Below are 22,337 nucleotides of genomic sequence, written 5' to 3' on the forward strand. Positions count from 1 at the left end.
TTTTTTTTTTAGAGTATGTAATCTTATTTTTCTACTTTAAAAATAATTATAATTATTAAATATGCAAGCAAAAAATGTGTATTTTGTATATTTTTAGGTTTGCGGAAATATAGGCATAGGGTTGACGCACTGCCGTAAATCCATAACTGGATTTTTATATTACGAGTACGCTAGAAATGGACATTTTGTTCACCATGACGAGGTTGCCGACTGTCTCCTTCTGTCTTGAAAGACAAAGGATGTAAATAATGCACTCACATGAAAAACTAGTTTGTGTTTCTTTTTGAGTCCACGAACAATCGGATCTTACTAAGTAAGCCGATTCCGAAGCGGCAAAGTTAGCCACTGTTCGTGTATCTGAATGCTCCTGTTTCAGGGCTATCTAACAGGGCTGCTTTCTTGTGCATCCCCTTCTTTATGGCAACTTCATTTCTGTCGCTATCAGCGAGGTTCGTACCAGCACGCTCAGTTTGTTCTGTTGTCCATCCTGCGCGATGTTCTCAAACTATTTGTTTATACCTGTAGTCGTCAAAGTTCACTTGCAGACATCTCTGTTGTTAAATCTTGTACGTTTCTTGGATGACAGTGAAGAGGAAGATAATATTTACAACAGACTGACTACCATCATACTCGACAGACTTAAAAAGAGAAAGATAGGGACGGCCCAGGAATATATAGCGCCGCAATTTGGAAGCAGATGTCAAGCAGATGGGCAAGACGTGGGGACAGTTGGAGAGACACGCCCAGAACCGAGACGCCTTGAAGAAGCTGGCTGGTGGCCTATGTCCCATAAGGGACCACAGGCAGAGATGAGATGATGATGGTCAACCATGTACATCTAATAATAGGCTTGCAATTCTTTGCACTATAAAAGGTTTGAATATTAGAAAGTTCTTCAACTTCGTACGAGTCAAAACGTTGATTTGGAATAAATAAATAAAAAATACGAGCAAGAGCATTATGAATCAACTGAATTTGCTGGGTATATTGGTGGTGAAACGCAGATATCTCAGGCCCTGCTCAGTCACGGTGAAAGACGGGGCATTTGAATACTTTTGTCCAAGCATATGGAATAAGAAAAGTGCCTTTATCGGCTTCATCAGTCTGTAGATGAGAGGCTCAGAGAAGAACAAGCAGGCTTCCAAAGAGGCAGAACATGTGCAGAGCGGATCTTCGTTCTACGAAATATCATAGAACAAAGTATTGAGAACCAATAATGGCTAACGATCAGTTTCGTAGACTTTAAGAAAGCGTTTGATAGTGTCCACCGAGAATCAGTATGGAAAATAGCTAGAGAATACGGCATCCCAGAAAAAATCGTCCAGATCCTACGACACCTATACAGTCAGTCTAGTTGCTGTATTAAAACAGAAGAATGCACAACAGTTTTTTAGTATCGAGACAGGTGTGTGTGGGGGGGGGGGCCTGAGCCGTAAGGGTAAACTACAGACAGAGTGCGTCAAAAAAATGTATATACACTTTGAACTGTCATAGACAATTTATTTCCCGTTCTACAATGCTAAATTTCAGCACATGGAAAGCTTAATGTCTAATTAGAAAAATAAATGTGAAGGTGGTTCTGTACCACACACAGTACCGGAGTGGCAAGGAAGTAACTGCAACATGGCGGACGTGCGTTTGAGTTTTGAAGAGCGGAAGCAGATAATAAAGTGGTATTGAAAGTTTGAGAATGTTGCTGCGGTTCGAAGACAGTGGAGACGTGAGTATGGTACAGAACCACCTTCAAGGTTAACAATTACACGTCTACGAGACAAATTTGAAATTCACGGAACAGTGTGTGATGTGCATAAAGGTCGATCAGGGTGACCTCGTACAGCTACAAGTGATGAGTCCACAACTGCGGTCTTGGAATTGTTTCGGCGTTCACCTCAAAAATCGGAGGATAAGCTTTTTTTCGCTCAAAGTTCCTCTAGTCCTGTAGCCCAGATGGCCCGCTCTGAGTCAATCGGCTGGTCGCGCTGAGCTACCAGCATAGGTCATCGACCTAAAGGGTCAATCATGGAGCAAATGTATCGGACACATGTCGGATGCAGCAGCTGACTCGGTAAAGCACCGGTATAGCCCTGGTGGGTTCATTCTGAACACCCGAATGGCTCGACCCTTGTTGGACTCGATGGCGGGTGGGGAGCACAAGTGATGAACAGCCACAATTGTCTATGGACAACAGAAAAAAAAACTACTTGCCCCAGATTTATGTCTGGGCAAGAAAGGAAGAATGGAAGAAAGAAAGAAGGAGGGCACAAGAAACTCTATCAAGCCATCATTTCTGGTGGCCAGGTGTACAGAAGAGGGGAAAAGCCTAACAAAGATGAGACCTTTTCTCATCTACAATGCATTTAAGGCAGTAGCTGGAGAGCCCAAGAGTGTATCAAAGTTGCACGAGTCATCTGAACTTCTCGTAGAAGTTGATAGCAAGATACACTCTAATGGGCTTCTACGATGCAGAAAAATCTGTGATCTCCATGTGGAAGTCATGCCACACAAGAGTATGAACATTCGATGTCTATGCACCTGAGATGAACCCCAATTGGTAACAAGACTGGAAGGATTAGTCCTCCCGTAGAGCCTTGGCGAGAAACTCTTCTGTTAGGCGTAGTACCTTCAAGCTCCCATACAGGTTAAGTGACTGCAGACAAACTATCCCGCAGCTCTCGGAGCTGCATACACTCTTGCAAGAGACGCGCCACTGTCTCCACCGACTCTCCACAGTGTCGGCAACGGGCATCAAAATTTGGCCGGAACCTGGCAAAGTAAGCACCAACAGGGCAGTGCCCCGTTTTACACTCAGACGTAGGGCCTGGGGTGCTTGCCCCATTAGCTACACCCTATGGCCGCTATTGCTTCTTATCTCTCTTCCATTTTCTGCTTAGCTCTATTTTAAGAAAAACTTTCTTTTGGAAAATTTAGAATTTATACAAAATTATTCAGTATAAGAGTAAAAATTGAGATGAGTTCTGAACCCTAATATTCTTTATCTAGTCGCCTATTTGCAACCTTTACTCAATCTGATATTTTCTATTGTATTAATACATTTGGGACTATCACTCACAATTTATGCTTGAATCCTAAAAATGCCAAAAATTTAGAGTATAATCTAATTGGTCCACTTAATTTTTCCTCCCACATTTTTTTTTTTTTGTTTAGAGCTTGGAATTATAGTTCTGTAACAAAAAAAAGTTACAAACAGGCCTGTTGAACAAAGTGTATCTCTTACAAATGAGATTATTACTTAGGTGTCTGTGAGGGTGGGTCGGGGTTGGTAGGTGGTGGGGGGGGGGGGCTCCATTCTGTCTAGCGCTATGTCATGTCCAATGGGGAGAAATGGAGGAAAGGAACGACGTAGGTATTAAGAGGATTGACCTTAATTACTGGATGGCATAGATATGTTAAAAAAAAAAGTGGACAAGATTAGAGGGCGATAGCCACATAGCCGTAGGGAAAGAGCAAACATTCGCATGTATGTAAATAGAATGTATGTACGGCGTACCGGCACCTTTTTCAATTTTGGGAAAAAATATTACTTCTCTTGTATTTTAACGTTTATTATTAATTTATTAGTGAGTACCGGCACCTATTTCTTTAGAAAAAAAAAAAGCACCGAATAGAAGTAAGTATGATGCTGATACCATCCCCTTACCAGGCTAATTGACCCCACTTTTTATTTGGGGGGGGGGGGGGGGGGTCAATATGTCCGTGTTTTATGGCCGACCGTCTAGCGAGTTTGATAGCAGACGTGAGAAGAACTATTGCGCCGGAGAACAGAGATCCTATACGTTGGTTACGGTAAGACACAACGCCGACGGGGCAGTAAAGCACGCGCGTAGCAAATAAATAGGAAATGGTGAAAATGTTTCAAATAACTATACAAATGGGATTTTTATATAGTTTATTTAAATAAACACACTTTTTATTTAATTATTCTAATAATTAGCTAGATAAATAAACAAAATCTACGTATCTCTCTTTCTATGCATCCATTTATCTATCCTCTCTCTAACTTATCTCTCTCTCTCTCTATCTATCCCTCTCTATCTATCTATCCTTTATCTATCCCTCCCTCTCTCTCTCTACCTATCTATCCTCTCTCTGTCTAACTTATCTCTATCTATCTATCCCTCTCTCTCTCTCTCTACCTATCTATCCTCTCTCTGTCTAACTTATCTCTCTCTATCTATCTATCCTTTATCTATCCCTCTCTCTCTCTACCTAACTATCCTCTCTCTGTCTAACTTATCTCTATCTATCTATCCCTCTCTCTCTCTACCTATCTATCCTCTCTCTGTCTAACTTATCTCTCTCTATCTATCCATCTCTCTCTCTCTCTATCCATCTCTCTCTCTACCTATCTATCCTCTCTCTGTCTAACTTATCTCTCTCTCTCTGTCTATCCTTTCTCTATCTATCCCTCTCTCTACCTATCTATCCTCTCTCTGTCTAACTTATCTCTCTCTATCTATCTATCCTTTCTCTATCTATCCCTCTCTCTACCTATCTATCCTCTCTCTGTCTAACTTATCTCTCTCTCTATCTATTTATCTCTCTATCCTTTATCTCTCTACCTCATCTCTGTCTATATATCTAAAATGTTTCTTTTTAAAAGCTATACAGTTGAAGATACATGAATCTTTTTAAGTAATAAATGTAGGTTTACATACTCAATACATACAATACATCATGAGCCCGCAGGCCATATAAGACAGATGGACATGTTGCGTAACTCCCTCGCCACATGCTAGACTGTCAACATCCACCCATCCCTTCCTATCACACCCCCTGCTGTTTTTTCATGTAACCCTCACTTAAATGGTCAAATCACACACATTTGGATAACCCATGACAGATTTGCATGATTGGTTTGTTTGTCTTAAGTCACGTGTCCACGTTTTAGTTAGGGCAGTTTATTATCAAGCTATCCAACAGTGAACATCGCATCGTCGCTTTCCCTTTTTTATTTCTGATTGATTCGGATACAAAACCCAGTGTGAGTTTCAATTTTTTCAATTCTTTAGTTGTCTCATATAGTTTCATGTCATGACATAATAGATTCCGTTAGCTTATCTGCTTCTCACTTTCCCAACTGATTATTTTTTTCATAGTTTCCTATTCACTTAATGCTTACTTTATTACATTGGAAGTTACAACTTACGTCACTTGACTTTGTCTCTATAAATATTTCTTTGATCATAAATTGGTACCTAGCTGTAATTCACTTAAACATCAGTGTAGAAAATGGGGAGACATATGTTATCATTATCTATTAATACAGTTGATATCAATTCACTTCACTGGTTTTATGTAAAAGCTTCTAGTCTCACTCTAGTGTAGCTGAAATAAGTATTTAATTTAATTATGGCATTTGCGAAGTCTATGTGGACATAAAAGTAGTCGCTCTAGTTTAAATAGATCATTCTTCATACAGACAACTAATGATGTAGCTGGAAACTATGTCTATCCCAAATTAATACCGAGCGCTCATTTATTATCGGTTCCCGAAGACAAAAGTGGACATCATGGTCATGGTAATCTATGTATCTTTCTTTACACAAAAGCCTCTATACAATTAATATTTGAGCGTTGTATGTTTTACGGTGGATTTCACAACTTGAAATAATTAAAAAAAAAAAAAAACATTTGTAGAGATCTGGCAGAAATAAGACCACTGTTCAATGAAACTGGATTTTTTTTAGTTGTGGGGTAAATTTTTAGCGTGTTATTTCCACTGTGACTCCAGTGTAGGCCTACTTTCTTAAATTTTATGCTTGAGAGCCACACGTTAGAACTGAATCACAAATATTCTTATATTTGAACATCTTCTAGTTTAGGCTTAGCTTTCATCTCTTTTTTTTATATCTATATTCGTTTATACGGTTTAAATGCAACTGCAACTTATTTCATTTACATCAGCACTGAGCCTTTGTATTGTATAGCATATGTCTCTACCGGCTTTAAATAAAAAAAACAAAAAAAAACAGTTATATTTTAGTTAAAATGCCGGTAACTCCTCCGTTGTCTGGTTCCAAGTCCAGAATGTGAAAGGAGGAGGGGCGAGCATATGTTAGGCTACACACTACTCTTCATAAACATCTAGCGGTATACCCATCTAGCTACTGTTATTGAAAATGCGTGGATTTCAGATAAATATCTGTACTTATAAGGAAACCCATTCAGTTTAATTTAATTTGAAAATAAAATAAAGAATATGTTGCACATATACGAAACCCAATATGATTGGTTTACTTCATAGACTATGGTTTACTTTAATTTTAAAGTAAAATTACATTAAATCAATAAATTAAAAAATAATAATTTAGGTCTGTAAAACATTACAAATGAAAAAAAAATAGTGTCAGCAAAAATATATAAATATAGGCCTATAACCCGTACATATATAATATATAGGATAACGGTACCAGACATTTGTGACACAAACAAACAAAAAAAAAACAAATTAAAAAAATAAAGATTAATTCATTCTCATTATTTATTTTTTATAGCCTTTTAAATATTTTTTTATTACATAATATAGATCCAGAGTTTTCATATCATTAGCGAATGACTATTATAGATCTATCACGAACTATTAGGCCTACATGATACTACCGACACCGTCTAGCCGGTAGTGACCTTGTGACCTGATTACCGTAGCGATAGACAGCGCGGTGCTGCCACTTGCGTAACATTCTTCATAAGGGTCCTGCGATGTAAAGTTTTACCCACAATTGTAGGCCATTTTTCAGGCCTTCTATAACAATTGGTCTCGGTTTAACACATTAGTATCTGCAAGAGGTCCATGTCTGGCGGAAGGAATTATAAGAGATGCAAAATGTAGGTTCTAGACTTGAAGGATATTACCGTTCCTCTGTGTCATTTTCTGTGTGTGTGTGTGTGATAAAAAGGGGGGGGGGGTAACTGTTCTTTGTACATCATAGAGCAATACACACTAGAAAGGTCCACATTGTCAAATTTACCTCGAGTGATACGGCCTATAACATGGTGGGGGGACAATGCACGCAATGTAAGAACCTTTTAGTTTTTTGTTTACTATTAACTTGTTTTTGATTCAAATGTGTTATCACATTGTTACATTGACTTACATGACGAGAGATGGTATTATTGTTGATCTATGGTTATTGTTGCATTCTTATATTACAAGAGGTGATATTATTATTGGTGTATGGTTATTGTTATTGTTTACTAAAAACCAGAAGTTGGAAGTTGCCAGATTTATCTCCAGGATCAAGACCTTTCTGTTGTTCAGTAAAAAACAACAACAACAACAAAAAAAAAAAAAAAACAATTTTGACTTGGTATTCTGGGACGGAGAAAGTCGTACGGTCTAAGCATACAGTTGTGTCTCTCTGCTCCCCCGCCATTCACTTAGTCAAGACGTCGTATGTTTGCTTGTGCCTACGTCTGTATGCGTGCTAGACTAGTGGACTCTTGTACACGTTGCCGGCATTTCAAATGACGCTTTGTTCCCGTTCCAGACAGTACAAATAAACAGAACAGTTCTGTCAACAAACTTGACTGCGAACTAGTCGCAGAGATAAGTCGTTCCTTTATAACACCACTGCTTCTCAACCCGTTTGGGTACTTAGGGCCATTTCTCTCTCGCCCACTTCCCCCAACCCCCCCAGTTCTTTATGTGTTTCGTATCCCTTCAGAGAGTACCATAAAGTGCCTGTCATTTGGTGCATAATAATAAAATATTGACTAATGTTCGGCCTACGCTAGCCTCAAGAGTTGACATTTAGTCGGGTGACTGGTGGATGTGGTCGGTCGAGAAGCTTGAGAACTAGCGCTGCTTCGCCATTCATGCCTGATAACTTTCTGTGTACACGCCTCTCCCCCCACCCAAGGCACAATCACCATCTTGAAATGGTTGCTGAACAAGATATCAATGACCGATCGTTTCCTCCTGTCCTCCTCCTCCCCCCCCCTTGCACCGAGCCTCACTATCGTTGAACTCCCTTCGAGTAGTTGTGCCTCCCCCCCCCCCCCTCCACACTTTGCATGCCAAAGCGTTTTGTTTGTTTAGAACTGTAGGCACGAGAATGACTTGGCGGAGATGAAGAGGGCTGGGAGCAGTGTCGTGTTTACCGTGGGGGCCACTCCGAGATAAGACCTGGCGACTCATGGTGAATGGTTCGATGAACCACTTTGTCCTCGACACTCCATCATATTTGACCTACTTGCAAGAGACCAAGGTCTTGGAGGAGCGAATCTCAAGCGTTAAGCAGATCAGAAAGCTCAACCCTTCACCCTGTTACAGAGTCTTTCGCAATGTTTTTCTTTTTATTAAGAAGCTCCGTGAAAGTGATTTTCGGTTAGACTCAGAAAGCCACAAAGATAAATGCACATTCCTCGTTCCATATGCTTGGACAAATGTGTACAAATGCTCCTTCTTCCCTGGTGCTATTAGACCATGGAATGGGTCGCCTGAGCCAGACAGGAAGTCCAGTGACTTGGCAGCATTTTAGTCATTGGCTAACATGCATGGCTAGATGCTTGACTTCTTTTTTGAAGTAACGTCTGTATTATATAAGATTAAGATTAGACATTTGTATCTGGCATTTAGTCACCACGGGGCGTTCTAAATATGGCACTGGCGCCCTATAGCGATAACATAAGACAGCATTGATGTCTTTGGTAATGGTTTATAATTGAGGAAATGGTTTTGAAAAAAAAAAACGCGGCTTTTTTTTTTTTGGGGGGGGGGGGGGGGGGGGGACAAAGTTAACGTGTTGGCATTGAACAAAAGAATGCAATAGTGACACCAGAATTCAAGAGCTGCCGAGAGTTCAGTGCTGTAACCATAGAAAGTTTGCTCAGATCTATTGCATGCTTTCCCGCCCCCCTTTTTCTTTATTTACAGTTTGTTTATATACACTCAGACCTCCAAGACGGAGACAACGTTACATAGTCTCTGTTTATTAAACTCAGAACCTCTAAGAGGGGGACAACACAAAATCTCGAGAGAATGAAGTGAAATTCTGTCAGTTTCAGAAATTGATTAAAAAAAAAAAAAACAACGAATGTAGACTTTTTTTTTGGGGGGGGGGGGGAGCAACATTTTGTTTAAAAAATGAGATGGGGTGCTCCTTGGACTCCCGTCGCTGCGCCACTTAGAAGAGCTGATGAGGTTTCAAGTGAGACATGGAACACAATGGTCTGAGAAAGTCAACTAAGATGAAGTGTGGGCTAGCGTTAGGGAGAAGTTTTGAGAAGCAACGAAAGTTTCATTGGATAACGATTGGATTACTGCCACTAGAGAAAAACTGTTCACATCCCTATCTTGGTTGGGTATTGCAGAAACCTAGATCAACCCAATCAGTTACATCGTGCCATGATCAGTGAGATCACCCATGTTTCGTTGAAATATCAAGATCTAGTGAAATTTAACCCAACTAGCATAAGCGCTGGACACGGCTTGTACATTCAGTGGCTTGTTGAAACTTTTTTTTTTCTTCTAGTGACTTTCCGAAACGAAATCTTGGAGTCTCTTGCCCCCTATTGACCTTGTGTCGCACATGAAACCGTCCCCCCTCCCTCTCTCCTGTTTGAAATCTCACATTAAGACACATACCAACAGGTTTGGTGGACGGACCCGGCCGAGTGGTCAGAGACCATTGGAAAAAAAAGCCGTTCTTCCGTCTTGGCTTTGGGTCAAGAAGGGAAATCCCTAGGAGAGTAGAAAGGTTGGGAGGATTGTGTTGTAAGTGATTTGTCTTAGTCCATCGTCCGACTGGTCTTTCTTCGAAATTTTGGGGGAGCGGGGGGGGGGGGTTGGAGTTTAATAAAACTCGTTGGACAAGTGATAAACGTTTAAATGCGAACAATATTCTACCTAGGTTTTGCTACGCCAAGATTGCTATAAATAAATGTCAGAAGACTAAGTTTGCAGTACTGGAGATTTCATTTGTACCCCAAAAATTGTTTTCATCCTGTATTGTAGTTGTCTAAACAGCTGACTGACTGATTTCAAAGTTGCAAACGATTAGCGTTGATTTGTGCAAAACTGATAGCAACCTGACTACATATACAGCGCCTAGTGGACTAAGACTGATACTAACTTAGTAGATTCAATAGTCTAGTGTGTTTTTTTTTTTTGTATGTCTAGTTTCTTTCTTCTCTCTCTCTTTCTCCTCTGTCTCTCAATCTCTCACATCGTGTAAATGTTGAATACTGAGAGTTGAACAAAGTTGACGACAGTTATGGCAACGATTACTTATTTTTTGGTCATTCGTCGTACGTGTTATATATTATCTAATGACACACACACACCCCTTCCTAATGCACCGTTTGTGTTACTCAAGTTTATGGTTTATAATGTGACTCCTTTCAATTAAAAGAATATCAATAAAGGAGACTATGTATTTATTGTACGCCCGGCAGATCTGTCAGGGGCGGGCTCGTAGGTGGAGCCAGGATGAGACGTGACGCTGTTGTGGTGCGACTCCGCGGCGCCTTCCACTTGACAATAATTCTACAGTGTTGCGGGACAGGTGCCAAACGAAACCGGTCCGCTTCTAGCCACCAACAATGTCATGACATGAAGAACTCATTGTTGTCAGCGTGCCTCCCTCAGAGCCTCCCTGAGCCCCTATTTCCTTACTCCGATCATACTGTCACCCCCCATCACACGTACCTCCTCCCACGTCGACTACTCTCACAGCTCAAATGCCACAATGACAGTGACTAATGTCTAGTCCGAGTGGATGTCCGGCATTACTGTCATGACGGTGGCGTCAGCAGTGGGTCAAGCCTGTCCCCAGTAGTACCGAGTTCAGCAAAGGTGTTGGGGTTTTCGACAGGGGCCGCAAGCCTTTAGATTCTTAAGCATTTGACATAGTCGCGTGAATAAGCATTCACAGCTCTACAAATGTTATTGCTTCATCAAAAAAACAAAAACAACTCATCAATGTTAATTTATAAAGCACGCGACTGTCGTCAGTTAAAAATAGACGTACTAATTACATAATGCGTCAGCCATTAGACCTGCAAGAACCAGGTTCCATTAGATGCCATTCATCAAAGTATCCCAGTTATGTTTTTAAAATTTGTTTGTTTCCCTTTGGTCGACGTGTGTTCATTTAGAGACTTGAGAATTAACCACGTTCTTTCTGACATAAATGTCATTGTGTGTGTGAATCAGTGTTACGTGTACAGTGGCGTCTTATTTTAATCTTGTGCGAGTTAACCATGTTGAACTGTAGAAGTTAACCGTGTTGAACTGTGTAGATCTTCTGCTACTTAGTTGTAGTGTGTTTGATTGACCTTGACTCCCAGTGGAGCCATCGGAGTCGGCCCTGGGCGATGCCCCTCAGTTGGGTCCATGTCCAGCCTGCCGTCTTTGCTTCTTATTCTGCTGATCTCCATGTTTGCATTGGTCTCTCAGCCTTTCTCTTCCCCTGTGGGTTACCAGTCCAGAGTTTTGCTACATTTTCTGTTTTGTTCTTCGCATTGTATGTCCCACTCCAGCCCCATTTGCGTAACTATTATTTTCTTTCTGTGGCGGGGCTATAAAGGGTTTTGTGTAATCAGGGTAGGTACATCCTATAATCACAGTGCTCATGACATCGAGTTACAAAATGTCCTGTTAACATTGCTTTTATAATTACAATTCGTGCATCTTCCACCGTTATGTCTTTTCGTTGCTACTCTTTTCTTCCGAGACAAAGGTCTGTGGTAATAATACCGACCATTCTAAAAAACCCCTGGATGTTTATTGGTGCGCACTGTGATGAAACAACGGTTTCTTTGAGAGTTGTGCGCCCTGTGCTTCATGGCCCCTAGTCACCCGGCTCATTACATGGTTCGCTAGATTAGTGTTTGTTTTTTTTTATGACGAGTCGTTGAGGTCCCGAGATGGTATTATAATCTATCACACAATTCTCCCTCTTTACCTTTTATTATTATTTTTTGTTTACCTGGGCGCCGAAGTGTTGAGCAGTGTGCGGTACGACACGAGAGTAACGTGGGCATAAACAATGAGGGCGCCATGCTCGAGTAGTCGGCAGTGCATCATGGGACTGTCAGCCGTCTTGGTGTCATTAAAGTCGCATAGAAAGGATGCATTGGTTACCATCTGTGTGTGTGTTGATTCGTCACTTTGGTATACCTAGTTGTGTTTTATATATATATATATATATGCATGAACTTTCAACATAATATTAAGTTTGTTTTATTCATATATATGAAACCGTATTAATTAGTTGAACAATAAACAAGAAAAATGAATAGGCGATAATCAGGATTACTCCGAATGATGTCTCGAAACTTGTGTATCTTTTATGCGCGCAACATATCAATAAACTAATCATAGAAATGAGTTTATATTTTCTCTCTTCCCCCCCCCCAACCCATATGTATTATTGATGATAGAGGCCCCATACCTTGCCATCCCCCCCCCCTCCCAGTTGTCCATCTGACCTGGACCGTCTTGATATTTAGTCTGAACGGAACATTATCACGTGGCCTGACCAACTTGTGTACAGACACAGATTAACTTGTTAGATTTTCGCGATAAACGGAACAATGTCAAGGGCACTTCATTAAACTTCGCTGCTGCCAACTAAAAAAACAAAACAAAAACAAAAAACTGAGCTAAAATGTTATCCACATCTCAATGTGTGGATGTTGATATTTGTATCACATTTCCTTTACTATCACCAGTAAGTTGACCATTAGTTATTGGAACACGCTTTAAATCATAGTATGAAAGTCTTAAGTCTCCCTCCAAAATGAATTTAAAGTCTGCTTTAAACGGAAGAGCTTAGACAATTTGATTCTTCCATTGCTAACAAGCAAAATATTTATTTAAAAAATGCTTTCAAAAGAAACAATGCTTACCCATGTGAAAGAACCACACAATCACGCAGTGATGCAAGATTTATCTCCCCCTTTCTATATAAAAGAAAACTAATCAATTAACTAATATGCTATTTTTATTGGTTCGTGTATTGTCATCGACAATGAATAATTGTGCACATATTTCAGCTTTCTACTGCGTTTTAATATATATTGATTCCTTCTACAGCCGTACTTCTCAAGTCTTAAGTCTTTTAGTTGTTTCTCTGTCAACAAGTAACACGTGCAATTGATTTAGTGAGTCGATATATTTTTCTACAAGGGATGAGACAGTATTAACAAATCCTATACAAAGTTTTCATTATAATTGATTAATGTACATACAGTCTTTGATATAATCTTTGCATTAACATTTAATTTTTTTTTTTTTACTCTAGAGTTATTTCAATTCTTATCGCTTAATTATCTAACACAAGGCTTATCTCCCATTACTTAGCGCGTTTTTACTATATATTCGATATTAATAAAAAAAAAATTCGTTGGGACTAATTGATAAAGTAAATGGTCGATTGTTTCGATGGAATCATGTTTTGTTAGGAGCAATGCTTAATTGTGAAAAGTTTGAACTTGCTCCGGTAATGGAAAGTTGGAGAAATAAAGGTTTACACAGTTTGTAACAGACAAAGTGACTTGGTATAAGCATTGTTAATAGTGCACCATAATCATCGTAGACCTGGTATAAGCATTGTTAATAGTGCACCATAATCATCGTAGACCTGGTATAAGCATTGTTAATAGTGCACCATAATCATCGTAGACTTGGTATAAGCATTGTTAATAGTGCACCATAATCATCGTAGACTTGGTATAAGCATTGTTAATAGTGCACCATAATCATCGTAGACTTGGTATAAGCATTGTTAATAGTGCACCATAATCATCGTAGACCTGGTATAAGCATTGTTAATAGTGCACCATAATCATCGTAGACCTGGTATAAGCATTGTTAATAGTGCACCATAATCATCGTAGACTTGGTATAAGCATTGTTAATAGTGCACCATAATCATCGTAGACTTGGTATAAGCATTGTTAATAGTGCACCATAATCATCGTAGACTTGGTATAAGCATTGTTAATAGTGCACCATAATCATCGTAGACCTGGTATAAGCATTGTTAATAGTGCACCATAATCATCGTAGACTTGGTATAAGCATTGTTAATAGTGCACCATAATCATTGTAGACCTGGTATAAGCATTGTTAATAGTGCACCATAATCATCGTAGACTTGGTATAAGCATTGTTAATAGTGCACCATAATCATTGTAGACCTGGTATAAGCATTGTTAATAGTGCACCATAATCATCGTAGACTTGGTATAAGCATTGTTAATAGTGCACCATAATCATCGTAGACCTGGTATAAGCATTGTTAATAGTGCACCATAATCATCGTAGACCTGGTATAAGCATTGTTAATAGTGCACCATAATCATCGTAGACCTGGTATAAGCATTGTTAATAGTGCACCATAATCATCGTAGACGTGGTATAAGCATTGTTAATAGTGCACCATAATCATCGTAGACCTGGTATAAGCATTGTTAATAGTGCACCATAATCATCGTAGACCTGGTATAAGCATTGTTAATAGTGCACCATAATCATCGTAGACCTGGTATAAGCATTGTTAATAGTGCACCATAATCATCGTAGACTTGGTATAAGCATTGTTAATAGTGCACCATAATGATCGTATACATTTGAGGAGAAAAAAAAATAGCACATCTTCATTTCCTTTAATATTTGTGTACACCAGATACACCAAAAAAGCTAGCCATTTATATTTCATCTGCCATGCATGAAAATCCCAGTAGGTGTGTATTAAATGTACATGGAACAACTGTGAACTCGTTTACTTATTATTACAAGCTCTCGTGTGTACTTAGTGGAAGTTGTGCTTGTTACTCAGTTAACCTAGACATTAAGTTCATAGTACACCAGGTGGGCACGACATGGTCTCAATTGTGCCGGTGTTGCCAAAAAAACAACAACATAATGTCAAATATCATAGTACACCAGAGCCCTTCAGGACCTAATATTTTATAGGACACAACAAGGTGTTCTAAGAAGACACTTCGTGGCATGCACGCCGTATGCAAGTCTTTTTAAAAATAGTGCATTTTGATACGAATGCCAACGCACAAGTACAAGAGATGTTTATACTCATACTCTGAACTACTGCGTCGATAAAAGATGGGAACAATGAATAACTTCTCTCTCATTCTCTCTCTCTCTCCCATACACACTACCCCATTCTTGCTTGCAATTGGCAAAAGCATCCATTCTTCGTTTCATCAAACTCAAGTCTTACTCAAGACTCTATATGTTTTATATTATTTCATTCTTGATCAAATGAATGCCCCCCCCCACCCCATTTCACCCTCAATCGACAGCTAAAACAAAAAGATACACAAAGTATGTGTATCCCCCTCCACCTTTCGCCCTCCTCCCTCCCCCCCTCTCTCTCCTCCATTCCAGTGCTAAGATACACCACGGGAAAGAAGACACGGCTATCGTAGTTCTCTCCATTTGACGTCATGGTATGTAGGTCGTCAAGTCGGCGGCGAGGCGAAATTACAGGACGCCGAGGGCAGATATGATTGCGAGATATCTTCTTGCTGCCACCAAAAATTCTCATCGTTTTCAAAAAAAAAAAAATTGTTCAGGAATGAGGTCTGTATGAGAGAGGGAAGGGAAGGAGGTGGGCTAAAGAAGAAAATGATTTCATGAATTCACCGTTTTGCTGTGGAGTTAGAACACTGTTGTCCTGTGAAGTTATAACACTGTTGTCCTGTGGAGTTCAAACACTTATGTCATGTGAAGCTAAAACAATGTTATGTCATGTGAAGTTATAACACTGTTGTCCTGTGAAGTTCAAACACTTATGTCATGTGAAGTTATAACACTGTTGTCCTGTGAAGTTCAAACACTTATGTCATGTGAAGTTATAACACTGTTGTCCTGTGGAGTTCAAACACTTATGTCATGTGAAGCTAAAACAATTTTATGTCCTGTGAAGTTATAACACTGTTGTCCTGTGGAGTTCAAACACTTATGTCATGTGAAGCTAAAACAATGTTATGTCATGTGAAGCTAGAAAACTTATGTACTGTGAATCTAAACATGTCATGTGAAGCTAAAACAATGTTATGTCCTTATGTCCTATGAAGCTAAAACACATATGTCCTGTGAAGCTAAACACTTATGTCGTATGAAGCTAAAACGCTTTTTGGTCCCGTGGAGCTAAAACAATGTTATGTCCTGTGGAGCTAGAAAACTTATAAAGCTAAAACACTGGCTGTTGTATCATGTAAAGCTAAAACACTGTTATATCACGCGAAGACTTCAAGTATTGGCAATTAACAGTTCATTATAAGCCTTTGTTTTCATATCTGCCTAATAGCGCACTTAGAATAAGGAAATAGTTCAGTAGCTCAGACTCACAGCCCCTCCGCCCCCCAAACTATCCACTGCAGTTTCAATTTGTAAAGAAGAAAGTGTAATGAAATAATGTCTAGATATTTAAATATATTCACCAACTCAACAACCTGTCATTAAAATAATGTCATTTTTAGCACTGTTTCGTGATCTTTGGGTGCCTCATACGTACCTGACATTAGTTGGGGAAAAGTAGAGGCGGTTGGTCGTTGTGCTGGCCACATGACACCCTCGTTAAAAGTGGGCCACAGAAACAGAAGACCATTACATCATCTGCCCTATAGATCGTAAGGTCTGAAAGGGGAACTTTACTTATAGCACTGTTAACAATCCTAACCTAGGCTGAATGTGATATGAGAGCTGTTGTTTTGTTCAATTATTGTTCCGTTTATTCAAGCATCTTCAGACCTCATCTACGTCCCCGACTGTAATATTGATAAGTGATCATGCCACAACTTTAGAGTGTACGCACTCGCAGAGACTTTCCATTATTAGTATGACCCAACTAGGGCGACTGTCAGTCCAAGCATTTCATTGTGCAACAGCGATTTTAATAGCACTATTATATGTGCCATTCCTGACTACAAATGACATCGTCTAAGTGACAGGTTGTATGGTAAACTGTCGTGGCAGTGGCGTGTGTGTGTGTGTCTGTGTGTGTTGGTGGCGGTAAGAAAGACTAAAATAAACAAAACAAACTACTTCCAAGATGCAGGCAGTAAGGGGAGAAAAAAAATCTCTTGGTTTGTTTGTACACAAAAGAGAAACACAAAATGGGAAGAAGACCTACCGCCCTTCCTCTCCCCCCCCCCCCCCCTTCCCCAGCCGCAGCACACACACAAACACATTTCTCCCTCGCTGTACCACGCTGCTAGATATATTCATCGTCTGGTCGTGTGTCCCCCCCCCCCCTCTCCTTTCTCTCTCTCCCCCTCCCACCACTTTTCCCCCAATGTGTGCATGAAATCCTCCCACACAGTGCGAGCTCAGCTCTTCTGTGTTATCTCCCCTCCTCTTGGACATCACCCCCTCCTCCTCCTCTTTCAACCCCCCCCCCCTCCCAAAAAGTAACATTATTTCGTACGCTCATAAAGGGCCTTAACTTCACATCTCCCAGATGCTCCTCGTATTCCCATTTCTCTCGTATTATAGGAACACTACGTACAAAACACAAGCTTAACGAAAGCAGAAGTAATCACTGTTACTGAAACAATGGATTTTTAAAAATATCTTTTGTTCTGAAATAGTTATTTTATTACAAGTATTGTTTTGATATACATTTTATATATTAGAAATGTTATATATATATATATATATAATATATATATATATATATATATATATATATATATATATATATATATATATATATATATATATATATCTTATATATACATTATATTCCGATGTAATTATTGTATAATGATAGAGCACGCGATACAAGCAGTACATTGAAATAGAGTTGTATTGTTGGGCCTGCTATCTTCTTCCATTACAATCTTAGCCTTGTAAACTCTCCAGCCCTTGCTCCCCCACTGAGCCGTGCTTTATCCCCCCACTACATTCCTAGCCTCCCCTATAATACCTTGCCTTGTAGAAAAGTCAAAACTTTAACACTGACAGACAGACTGGAGTCACTCCGTCTCCTGGGCGAGTCCATTTTATATGGAGGTCGCGGGGGTGCCAGCCTTGTGTTTTCGATTTTATTTTTTTTTTACTATCTTTCTTCAACAAGGCTACTCACTTGTACCTCTGTGGAATTCAACTATAAGGGGAGGTAACTGTAGATGAGCGAGAAACAGTGACATGGATTGAAGATATATGATTTGAGTACCTTTAAAAAAAAATGCACGAAGTAGCGATGTAGATTTGGAGACGCGTATAAACCAACACAGAAGATACCCTTAGAATGTGATACAACACCCTATATTAATTCTCTTGTTATGCTAGCCTTTAGGGGTTGTTAACGAACCAGGAGGCGTTTCTAAAACAAATATAGGGAAGGTCTATTGGCTGTAAGAAAAACTGCTAGACTAGATCTACCCTTGCGATTTTTAATGATCATTTTGGATAGGGTTTGTATCTGAGCGGTCTGGAATTTGCGTAACCTTATACGATTAGAAGATGTTGGTGAAGAAGCTAAGATCATAACCTTCATGTTCCCAGCGCCAGAGGGGGCGCCCTTTCCACTATTCTCTTGTGGAAAGGGCTAGATATGTGTGTTTCGAATGCCTTTTTGGTTCTGATTCTAAAATTATTGTAAACGATCTGTGGGGCTTTTGCCTACAATTAGATGTTTGCATTATCTCATGATTTTATTGCCTATTCTCCATAATTAGACCTCATTTTCTGAACTGTGTGTTCTCACAAGCACTGGTAACTTATTCTGGCGTTGTGGTGGAGCTATAAAGGCCCTGATAGATGTCACGAATTTCGTCCAATGAATGTGAACATTACTAGTTCCATCCCATTCCAATTGGTACCTTATGATAGCTACACTTTGAAGTGCCAATTTGGGCAGTTCCAAGAAAAACTATACTCAGATCATGTGCAGATCACCCATCCTCAAGACAAGAAAAATATAAAATAAATTTAAACTAACATAGGAGAAAAATGATGCTTTCTTAAGTCAACAGTTTAAAGATGAAATGTTTATATAAAGTATCTTGTTTGAAACTGTGTAGATCAATATGAAGCTTTCATAGTTGTTTTCATGTTTGTTTTCCTTCTTTCTCCTGCTCGCCTCACTTCAACTGAAATGAGGAAACTCAATGTATTGTAACAGCAATTAAAAGCAACTAAATTTATTAATAAAATACATGTCTCTATATAGGTCATGTTTCTAACACTTTACTCATGTAGACACTTCAATCAAGACAGTGAGCACACACACACAATACTGTTACAGACTTTACTTAAATTCGTTTAGTTGTACATTTGATTATTGTCTGATTATCCAAACCCAGCTCCCCCCCCCCCTCACTTTATTTGTATGGTAGATAACTAAATACAAAATACTTCATGCACTAGAAACATAGGGTAATACAGCACATTTTTAGACCCTCCCCTTTAAAAATTGTTTTTAAAAGATTTGTTCCAATACATTCCCTGTTTACTTGAACTGATACTAGTTTTATTTCATTGATTTGATCTTGTTCTTTTTTTTTTCTCTATCTATTTAGGTAATACAGAAGAACATAGCTCTGAACAGAATCATATGTATTGGTGCACTCTGGCATATTGGGAGCTACGGGAAAGGGTTGGCCGTTTATTCCAGGTTTCCGAGCCCAGTTGTCATGTGTTTCAGCAGCTGCCCCATGGCAATGGGGTGTGCTTAAGACTTTTCCAGAAGCCCACAAATGATGAGGCAGTGAGAAGAACCAGGGAGAAGATCGGGTTTGGAATCATTCTTAGTCGAGAGGCTGCCCATAGAAATAATGTCAACTTGTTGCGGAGATCTAAGGAGGATGATAGGGTCAGCAACGCTGTTCAAGTTCAGCAGAAGTCATCCTCTGCCCAGGTGTCCCCGACTTCTAGTAGTTCTAGTGGCTGTGGTAATAATAATAATAATACATCATCTACCTCAATATCTACATCTCTGTGCCTGGAAGACAGGGGCCCTGAAGGGGGGTACCCCATTTTTAGAAATGGTTGTGAATGTGGGGCGTGTATAGACCATTCAGTCCTGTGTGGACATAGCAGTCACTGTGGCCATGGCCAGCCCAGGACAAGTGACTACATTGAGTGTGATACAGGTCAGATATGGGATGAATCCATGGATTACTCGCAAAATGCTATGACAATACCTCCCTCTTCCCCTGGTTCACATCTGCCCTCCCCATCATCACTTTCATCATCGTCATCATCACCCATGTCTTCACCTCCAGCTTACTTCAGCAGCGATGCTTTTGTCATGACCTCAGGAAGCCCATGCTCAAGGCAGGTCCCACCTCTGGATGCTCACTTGCAGACTGTCAACTCCAGCATGAAGAGGACGTCTAGCAACAAAAGAACCTCCCCCATGGAAGCAGACAGCAGCAGCAAAATGACAAAGTCACTGCCCTCTAAGCAGCCTAACACTTCTATAAAACTTCAATTGAAGGATGAACAATCATATAGCCAACCTCCCACTGTTCACAGCTCCACAGAATTACCTTACAAGCAGGGTGAGGTGTGGGCCTACAATGCCTCAAATTTTCCTATATTTGTGAATTCACCCACTTTGGACAACCCTGAGTCACCAAAGTCTCTTGTAGTGAAGAAAGTTCCGCCTGGATACTCCATTAAGATATATGACTATGCCCGCGCAGAACTTTTGGAACACACAGAAGCTAGGCGCAAGATGCGGAAGGATGGACCCTTTGACCCATGCAGTGTTAGGATTAGCTTAGCTAAAGGCTGGGGACACAATTACTCGAGACAATTCATTACATCCTGTCCATGTTGGCTGGAAGTGTTTTTTGGAGTGTGTCGACGGAATTCAAGTTCCTGATATGAGCATTAGCCTTGTTGAAATTGTAAATTTGTTGCCCAAATGGCTGTATTTATACAAGTCTCTACTTTATCCCATTATTTTAGTTTAATCACAAGCGCTCCTACTCCCCCTCACTTTTAAGAGAAAACTTTTATTAAAATGTCTTGTGTTGCCATTTTGTTATAGCCACATTTCTTTAGGTTTATACAGTAGACTTCAAGTTTTGAATGGCCAGTTTGTAATGACATTGTTTTTTGTTTTTTTTTAATTATTATCTTTTATCTTTGTTACTCCAGTCAGTACATTTGATACAATTCTGAAGCTCAAATTGTATAGGTATAACATTTGCCAGTCTGATGTGTTTGTAAAATTTTGTTTTTGTAGTAATGTAAAATTACATATCTTAAAGGAAGGTATATTTATTACTATGTTGTTTAAAAATGTTCTTTTTAAAACTGTAGAAAAATTAATATTTAAAAAAAATTAAGTTGACAAAATGTTTGCACCTTATACAAAAACAATAATTAACTTTTATCCTTAATTTCAATAAGATGCTATACATTTTGTTTTTAAACCTGACAATAAGAGTATTCCATTAGAATTTTGTTTTAAAGGTCATTTCTTTTAAGCGAAGATACTTCGACTAAAGTACTAAGCCGTATTTTATTGTAGACAATATTTACACTCAAAAAGATATGTGTCTGAAGCGATTGTTCTTGTAGTGCCCGCAGGTGTGGTGCAATTATTTCTTGCGCCAACATAAAACGTATGTTTACATCCGTTCTCCCCTGTAGCCCTCCGAACTTGTTAACCAGTGCAATAAAAATACACAATTGTTTGAGTTACAGGGAAATAAAACAGAAGGATTGAGGAAAATAGTGAAGGTGGGAGAGGGGGGGGGGATCTTGTGAATGCTACTTGGGAAACATCTACCTCATTATACGTTGAACTAGTTCTAAGTCACAGATTTAATGATTGCATTGACACTTTATGTTGAGAGCACTCCAGACTTGTAGTATGAAAAGTCACATCCATAATCTTTTGGTGCTTTGTAGATAGGTCAAATCGCATTAGAGTTTGGATAATGTTGAGTATTTTACTTACCTATTGTCAGAAGTGGTTTATTAAAGTATAAAATTTATAATTTTTTTTTTGGGGGGGGGGGGGGGGGGGGAATTCAAGAGTGTGAAAATAAAAATTAATACATATATTTCTGCCAAAAGATTGTTCTCATTCAGTTTAGTACCTCTATTAAACATATGTAACTCACTCTGCATTGGAATCTCTTTAGACAAAAACTTGTTTCCTTTGGGAGACTTTTTTTGCATACATGAAATGTTAACTTCAGCTTTTGTTGTTTTATAAAGTCAACATCTAAGAGGGTTGTTTTTATAATTTTATTCCACATTAAAACAAAAAATCTACCATAAAATATGACAGCAGAGCAAATTTATCTACCCAGTCCCTAGAAATATAAATTATTTTTCTAAGTTGAAAATCTTTCACAATTTTGGCTAGTATGCTAGG

At 39.3% G+C, this 22,337-nt stretch overlaps 1 protein-coding gene across 4 annotated transcripts in view; it reads left to right on the forward strand.

Annotated features, from left to right (window-relative positions):
• LOC106056002 (mothers against decapentaplegic homolog 6-like) overlaps positions 1-21,956 on the forward strand; it is a 35,913-nt gene extending 13,957 nt beyond the window's left edge. For all 4 annotated transcript variants that reach the window (XM_056017093.1, XM_013212537.2, XM_013212538.2 and 1 more), the window contains exon 5: positions 19,519-21,956. In XM_056017093.1, the coding sequence (XP_055873068.1) occupies positions 19,519-20,828 (1,310 nt within the window). In that variant the 3' untranslated portion in view covers positions 20,829-21,956. The remainder of the gene's footprint in view (positions 1-19,518) is intronic.
• The last annotated feature ends 381 nt before the right edge of the window (positions 21,957-22,337 follow it).

Source organism: Biomphalaria glabrata, chromosome 18 (assembly GCF_947242115.1).
Source record: "Biomphalaria glabrata chromosome 18, xgBioGlab47.1, whole genome shotgun sequence".
NCBI classification, from domain to species: Eukaryota; Metazoa; Mollusca; class Gastropoda; family Planorbidae; genus Biomphalaria; species Biomphalaria glabrata.